Source organism: Culex quinquefasciatus, chromosome 1 (genome assembly GCF_015732765.1).
Source record: "Culex quinquefasciatus strain JHB chromosome 1, VPISU_Cqui_1.0_pri_paternal, whole genome shotgun sequence".
Taxonomy (NCBI): domain Eukaryota; kingdom Metazoa; phylum Arthropoda; class Insecta; order Diptera; family Culicidae; genus Culex; species Culex quinquefasciatus.
Window position 1 is genome coordinate 53,390,942 of NC_051861.1, and position 8,315 is coordinate 53,399,256.

Here is an 8,315-nt window from a genome sequence, read left to right on the forward strand (position 1 = left end):
CTATGACCAAATATGCTATTTTGTGTCATTGGTTCACCCGTATAATAAGTCTCCATACAATTTTGGCAGCTGTCCATACAAAAATGGCATGTAAATATTCAAACAGCTGTAACTTTTGAGTGAATTTTCTGATCAATTTGGTGTCTTCGGCAAAGTTTTAGGTATTGTTAAGGACTTTTGAGAAAAAATAGGTACGCGGAAAAAAAATTGCAGATTTTTTTATCAACTTTTTTTTCACAGAAACTCAATTTCCCAAAATATATATTTTTTTATTTTCGAGATTTTTTTATATGTTTTAGGGGACAAAAATCCGCAACTTTTGAGCCATACAGAAACATGGTCAAAAAATCTGCCGCCGAGTTATGATTTTTTGAAAAAATAGTGATTTTTGGAAAAAATCGAAGTTTTATGCAAAAACAAGTTTGACATTATTTTTGAATGCAAAATTGAATTTGCAATCGAAAAGTACTTTACAGATTTTTTTATAAAGGGCTCCGTTTTCAAGATATAGCCTCCGAAAGTTTGATTTTAGCGAAATATTTGCAGTTTTTCAATTTTTAAAAAATAGTGACCATGAGTGATCATTTCTAAAAATATTTTTTTTCGAAAAGTTCAGAAAATTTGCTATAAAATTGTCTAAGAGACATTGAAGATTGGACCTCTGGTTGCTGAAATACAGCGGCTTAAAGAAAAAGAAACACGAAAATTGAAGTTTTCTAAGTCTCACCCAATCAGCCCACCATTTTCTAATGACGATATCTCAGCAATTAATGGTCCGATTTTCAATGTTAACACATGAAACATCCGTGAAATTTTCCGATCTTTTCGAAAAAAATATTTTGAAATTTTTTAAATCTAGACTAGCATTTAGCATATTTTCTTTTTTTAAATATTTGGCCCTTTTACAATGTTAGTTTTGACTTAAAAATTTTTAAAAATATTTTTTTCGAAAAGATCGGTAAATTTCACGAATGTTTCATGTGTAAACATTGAAAATCGGACCATTAATTGCTGAGATATCGTCATTAGAAAAAGGTGGGTTGTTTTGGTGAGATTTAGAAAACTTCAATGTTCGTGTTTCTTTTTCTTAAAGCGGCTCTATCTCAGCAACCCGAAGTCCAATCTTCAATGTCTCTTAGACAATTTTATAGCAAATTTTCTGAACTTTTCAAAAAAAATATTTTTAGAAATGGTCACTCATGGTCAATATTTTTAAAAATTGAAAAACCGCAAATATTTCGCTAAAATCAAACTTTCGGTGGCTATATCTTTAAAACGGAGCCCTTTATCAAATCAATGCAAATTCAATTTTACATTAAAAAGTAATGTCAATGCATGAAACTTCAACTTTTTCAAAAATTCATAACTCGGCGGCAGATTTTTTGACCATGTTTCTCTATGGCTCAAAAGTTGCGGATTTTTGTCCCCTAAAACATATAAAAAAATCTCGAAAATCAAAAAATACGTATTTTGGGAAATTGAGGTTTAGTAAAAAAAAAGTTGATTAAAAAAATCTGCAATTTTTTTTCCGTGTACCTATTTTTTTCTCAATAGTCCTCAACAATACCTACAACTTTGCCGAAGACACCAAATTGATCAGAAAATTCACTCAAAAGTTACAGCTGTTTGAATATTAACATACCATTTTTGTATGGACAGCAGCCAAAATTGTATGGAGACTTGTATGGGAGAACCAATGACGCAAAATAGCTTATTTGGTCATAGGGAAGGCCCCCACAAAGTTTGAGTCAAATAAAAAAATACAAAAAATAAAAATGGTCGAAATCGGCCGATTACGTAGAGAGTTGCTCAAATACAAAAATATTTAAATACCTTACGCCCTTCTCAAATGTTATTTTCGAGTACTATTGGCTCCATATATACACAAAAATGGCTTATAAAGGCCTAGGACAACATGTCAATAAAGTTTCATTGAAATCGGAGAGGGTCGGGTACAAAAGTACCAGAGAAAATCCTGATTTAAGCCTGATGTATCCTGATGAATTGCTCATTTTAAAACACTTTTTTCATTTAAATGTTAATGCTATGGCCTGTAATCTCACTTTTATTTTTTGGTGACGTCAGTTTAAATTTGTTTGTAATATCATTGTTTCTTTAAAAATATTCGTTTAAAATTTTCGATCAACATAAATTATAAAAAGAACAATTGATTTAGTATGTTTCAAATATCCGTTAAATGTTCAATGATTCTAATAAACGAAACGAAAAGATCCTCTCACTATCTGACTTTGTTCATTTATTTCATGTCCCTAAACGAACACATTTTTTTCTTGAACTTCCACAGCAAACTGGGTCTTGGCAAGCTGCACGTCTCCTCCAGTCATCAGAAGAAGCGACTGGCGGTGGAGTCCCGGCATCACGGTCGACCCGATGACTCACATATGTTCGTGATCAAGCTGCCACCGAATCCCTACTACTACACTAACAATGGACCGGTTCCGGCGCCGAACGCGATCGAGGATGTAGGCAAAAAGGTACGTATCGTAGTTACCAGTAGACCCTTATCCGTTCAATGCAGGCTATGAGAGAAGTGAAGGGAATAGGGAAGGCCCGGGAACCCCAGACCAGAAAAAACTCAAACGAAACGGCAAGAAACCGACCGCCGCGGTCTACACCAAAGCTTACCAGCGCAGGTTGACCCATAGGTTACGTTTGGGGCTTTCTCGGGATGCATCACGTGCTCATTTACACAGACCTTATTCAGTGTGTACCAACGCTCCAACAACTACTGCTACAGGCGTTCTCAGGTCGGCCAACATGATGATTTGTTGTTGGAGAAATTGCAAAATAAAGGTAAAAGACCACCGGGGGAAACCGAGAGGGAAAGGAAGTTTATGTTGTATCAATGCAAGAAAACCTCGTACCATGGCAAAAAGGCTTTGATTCGCGTCTGAAACGGTGCGGCCAGATGGTGGACGTGATAACTACAGTCAAAACATTCAACCGCGACGTGGTGGATGCAAATAAGGCCTAAAACAGGAATCAGTTGTGTTTTTATGGACGACTAGCTGACCAACTGGCGAATTGCTCCGGATTGGGGGGCTTCTTTCGACTGTTAACTGGGGTGACCTTAATAGTCGAAGATTGCCATCGTTTCCGTTTGCCCATATAAGTGAAATTTTATTGTGTCTGCCAATATATGGCATGCTAATCGAAAAACAACCTGTTTAAAGTGTAAGTGTACATTGGAACTATTTTTGAATGAATGAAAAAGCCAATTGATAAAATACAAACAGATTACAAGTTTTTATTAAAAATAAATCAAATCAAAGCAAATTGTACGTTCAACAGATTCCTGCTCAAAACTAGGCGTCCGAAGACTTGAAACGGTGAGGCAACCCAAACCTCTTTTTACACCTATGCTCCCATCCAGGCCTGTAAAAAAGGTTTCCAACCCAGCGTACACATGAAGCAAACCAAAATGTCAGTTCACTGCTAGCTTGTGACTGAAAGCCTACTGTGTCCGTTCAACCACTGCCGCCTGACTCGTGCCGGTCGGCTGCTGGAGAATGAGAGACGTGAAAAAATGAGCTACACTCACTCAATTCGTGTCGTGTGACTGACTCGTAAAATCCTCTCTAAACACTATTTTGACTATTTTAAACAATTGAATGGTTCTAGACTGTTCAAAACACTTAAAACAACCATAACTTATATTCAAAATTATATTTCCACGCATAAATACCAACTTTTTGTGTAAAAACTTGTTTCTTTATGTGTGTGCGTGCAACGTCGAATGAGCGTTGGTCGACTACTTCCCAGGGATCTGACAGGCATGCACTTTCCCGAAGTCACCGCCAAAGGCGCTGTCAATGTTGTTTACGTGGGGTTTTTGAAAAGGCTGTATGAAACAAAATAATTAATTTTTATCTTAAAATTAATTAATTTTTCGTTTTAATCATCTTTTGCTTATTTATTTAAGTAAATGGCAAGAATTACGTACAGATTTCCTCATTTATCATTTATAAGACCGATAAACAAAGTTGTACTAGAACAACACGTAACATTACACTAAAAATTAAATATATTCAGTTTCCTTGAAACAAAATTAGTTTGGTAAGATTCTTCCTGACTGTTGGTTTAAATTCAATTACACTTTTAGAATACTCAGTTTATTTAGCATTTAAACATAATTCAACCACGAGTTTGATCAACATATTTCGATGATTATTCATTGCAACCTGTTCTAAATCTGAGATTAAATTTAAATCGTTTAAAAAACTACTGTTGTCAAACGAACGAGGTCACTTTTTAGTTTGACACCCCTTTTACACGGAGTTCACACACACCACCAATCGTTTGTTTTGATAGTGTGCGTGAGCGCCGTGTATAAAGTGACAGTTAATCACTTTTTAGTTTGACTTTGTCAAACCAACGGGGTACAAACTAAAAAATGTCAAACGAAAAAGTGACCAACTACCGGGGGTTGAGTGTATTTGAATATTAATTAAAGTTTAAATCTGAAATTAAATGTAAATCGCTTGAAAAAAACAAACTTGGTGATTATAAGAAAAAGTTTTTTTTTGCAATTCATGTGCATAAAACATTTTCAAAAACCTCGCTGCAAAAACTTGGTTCGATCTTGGTTCGATTTTGACTTCACTCGCTTTGTATGTGGATGACTGTTGTGATGTATCCGTGCTACTGCCTCGCATTGCAGCTGTTCAGTGAGCTAGGGCACTCACGACTGAGTCGGGTTTGTTTATGTCACGGTTTTGCGGTTCAGTGACTGGATCTGAAAAAATCGTGTATGCGTCACCGATTTTCGCGTCAGGACCCCTGACATTTTCAGCTCTGCTCCCATCCACCCCGTGGGTCTCGTGGCGCAGGGGTAGCGGCTTCGGCTGCCGATCCCGATGATGCTATGAGACGCGGGTTCGATTCCCGCCTTATCCACTGAGCTTCTATCGGATGGTGAAGTAAAACGTCGGTCCCGGTTTCTCCTGTCTCGTCAGAGGCGCTGGAGCAGAAATCCCACGTTAGAGGAAGGCCATGCCCCGGGGGGCGTAGTGCCAATAGTTTCGTTTTCCCATCCACCCCGGAATTCGAACTGACGACCTTTGGATTATGAGTCCAACTGCCAATCAGCGAAGTTTTTCCAGGGAGACGACTCCTACACCTGGGCTGAGCTAACGACCTAACGGAAGGTGTGGTCAGATAAATCCAACCCCAAACCAAACCACAAGATAAATCTCGTCTCGAAAAAATGCCACCGTGGGGACCGAGTCCCTAGTCTGCCAAACATACGAGAATTTCCCCTGATTCTACATGAATTTGAAAAAATAACAAACATGTCTTCGTGAAATCCTCAAAAATCGACATGGGCTGTAGCTTCCCACGAGATATCAAAAAATGATGATTTGTGCTAAGAGGCCAACATTACCCCTTAGAACAAAGTTTCACAAAATCGAAATTGGATTGGGAAAACATTGGTGGGAGTCGACATTAAATGAACATTATCATATAAATATATTAAATTTTTTTCTTTTCTTTGCCAGGTCCCAGTGGGTTTCAAGTCCAACGGTAAGCCGGGTCGCATCTACCACTGGAACATTCCAGTGCTGAAGAAGATTCTTGGCAACAACCAGGGCCGAAATCCGAACTCGCGCCACCACGACAACATTGACGAGCTGATTGACATCAAGGACATCCCCACCTGGACCAAACCGTGGGAGAACGAAGCGCTGGACAAATCGTTGATCAAGTTCAGCTCATCGGCGGCGGCCGCTCTCGACCACGTGGATAAGATCCAGAAGAAAAATCCCCACGTTCTACGCGCCCATCAAGGCAAAGAAAAGTGCCCAAGGGGGCAAGTACTACGCGAGCAATGGAAAACCGCAAAGCTTCTACGTGATTGAGAAAAGTCAAAAGAGTCTGAAACCCATCCACCACCACGCGCTCATCCCGTAAGAAAGATATAGCAACGTCGCGAACGATTTTCTTGCCAGTTTTAATGCGCTGTTTAAAGAGATAGAGAGAGAGAGAGAAATAATAAACACAGTAGATAGAACATAAGAGCATAACTGGGTTTTTTTTTTTGAAAGGTCCTATAAACCAAATTTCCAGTTTTTGATTTTTGGGTGTTTTTGAAACCGCCTTGAGTCAGGGGTATTAAAAACACCCAAAAAGCAAAAACTGAAAATTTGGTTTATTGGACCTTTTCAAAAAAAACTCCAGATAAGAAAGAGAGGAAACAGGTTAAAATACATAATTTAAACCATGATGAGAGTGAGAGAAACTGAATTAAAAAAACACACACAGCAAACAAAACCAGACACACACAAACAAGTGGAGCTTTATTAAGAGAACGAGAGCTTTTTTTGTAGGCATACATGGTATAATATCTTTGGTTTGTGTCTTTGGTGATCGTTCATCGAGAAGATCGAGAAGCTTTCAACAGCATCGATCAAGATGAGATTGCAGCAAAGACACCAGTTGAAGTGTACTATCGTTTCGGGTCTATTTTTCCATCGTCTGAGCAAAGTTTAACAAGGCGCACAAAAGGTTTTAATGATTAAGTAAACAGTTAAGATATCATATAAATAGCTAGGCTTACGTTGTAGATCTTTAATCAAAAGCAATTGAAAGACTAAAAGTTTTATCTTAGCATTTAGGAGGTATAAATGTAAAAAAGTAAAAACAAAAAAACAAAATAATATACGCGTAAGGGTTGAAAATTCGCTTTTACAAAACTTTATTCGATTTTGGACTTCCATTTCAGCTATTCGACTCTTGAGTAGCGGTGAATCAGTTTTAAAATGCATCCATTCCAGTTCAGTGATAAATTTTGTATAAAAACACACTATTGTAACAGAACGTCTTTACACGTTTCAAAATAAATACATTTTAAATTAAAATTTACTTCAATATTTATTAATCCGAAACAAAACTAAACTGGAAGCACAAAATAAACATTGTGCAACCGTTTTGAAAATAGGTAAGCTGAACGGAGCTGTTCATTTGTAAACTAACAGTTCAAGGTTTATAGTATCACGTATCTTGTGCACTACAGGGTCACCAAGGTTTGTAAGATCTCTAGAGCAACATAACAAAAAGGCGCATAAGCATGATAGCTGGAACTTTTTATCAAATTCCGATACAACAGTTAACTATTTAACCCGCAGAGTTGAAATGTAGTTTTGGATGGCAGCTATTGTTTTTCATTTAAAAAAAAAAAAGTTTTTTGAAAAAGTTACCGACAGCTTCAGAATGAGCATGAGCATGAGCATGAGAGACAACCCATGGTTGCCCCACCGTTGCTGAATAGAACCGTAATATTCTTTCAGCACTACTGATCATTTGCTTCGACGATCTAGTGGTGTTTCCCTTATCAACAGCATGTATGAATGCGCCGAAAAGATAAAACTCTATGATTACTAAAACTAGATCAGTTGTGAATAGGGAACAGTCATTGGCCACCTGCGGCGCCCGCCATGTCTTTTTTTAGATCTCGATTTTAAGGGACGGGAATGTTAGTTAGCGCCGGTTGCTACTAGGGCAGCTGGTTTGCCCTGTGCTTACACCCCACGAGCGCCACAAACCTGAAAATGTATTAGTAGGATAGGGTATTTGGTCAGGATTCATCATAGAAGATGATGATGCGACCCAAAATCATAGTGTTTGTTGAACGGCAAGCAATCGGATGCTGCGGATGAGACATTTCCCGTTTATAGGTTGTTAAATTTTAAATGAAATGGTTTAATCTTAGACAGCCGGCTGTGGAAAGATAGAACCAAAATCATTTGTAATTAAATGATTAAGGATTTAACTGAGTAACTTTTTAATTGAGATATTTTTACGAGTTTTACATGATTGATGATTAGTGGGGTAGTGATTAACGAAGCGAACGACGAGTTACGATATTTTTCGAGCTGAAATGGTATGATAAGGTTTTGTTTTTGTTGCACACCGACGACGAACGTGAAAAAAAACCCTGCGACCCGACGGAAAGGCATCGCAAATCGGACTCAGTTACCGTCAGCTTCAGGATTAGCCAAAATGTTCAAAGTGGCAAAATGCTTATCTGTAGTACGACTCACACGATTGTCCATCAGACGTCGAAAGCGCTCCCAGCGGCTCCCTTGTCTCCGGAACTCCCTTAGGATGACGGCGCTGGCTGCTACTCCGCGAGCGAAGTGACTGCGACCTCAGCAACTTCTTCGAAGTATCTGCTCCAGGCGAAAACGACTCCGGTCGCTTCTTTGAACGTCCCTTCCGACCTTGAAGCTGCCACTTCCCTTCTTGATCCGGTTGTTTGCCTTGGTCTGGTGTCCCTTCAGGTTCCAAATTAGGAC

At 38.4% G+C, this 8,315-nt stretch overlaps 1 protein-coding gene across 1 annotated transcript in view; it reads left to right on the forward strand.

Annotated features, from left to right (window-relative positions):
• The window catches only part of LOC6046471, a 50,504-nt gene extending 43,626 nt beyond the window's left edge, over nt 1-6,878 (forward strand). Inside the window, 3 exon segments of the mRNA XM_038248594.1 lie at nt 2,306-2,495; nt 5,520-5,782; nt 5,784-6,878. Coding sequence (XP_038104522.1) covers nt 2,306-2,495; nt 5,520-5,782; nt 5,784-5,931 — 601 coding nt within the window. The 3' untranslated portion in view covers nt 5,932-6,878.
• The last annotated feature ends 1,437 nt before the right edge of the window (nt 6,879-8,315 follow it).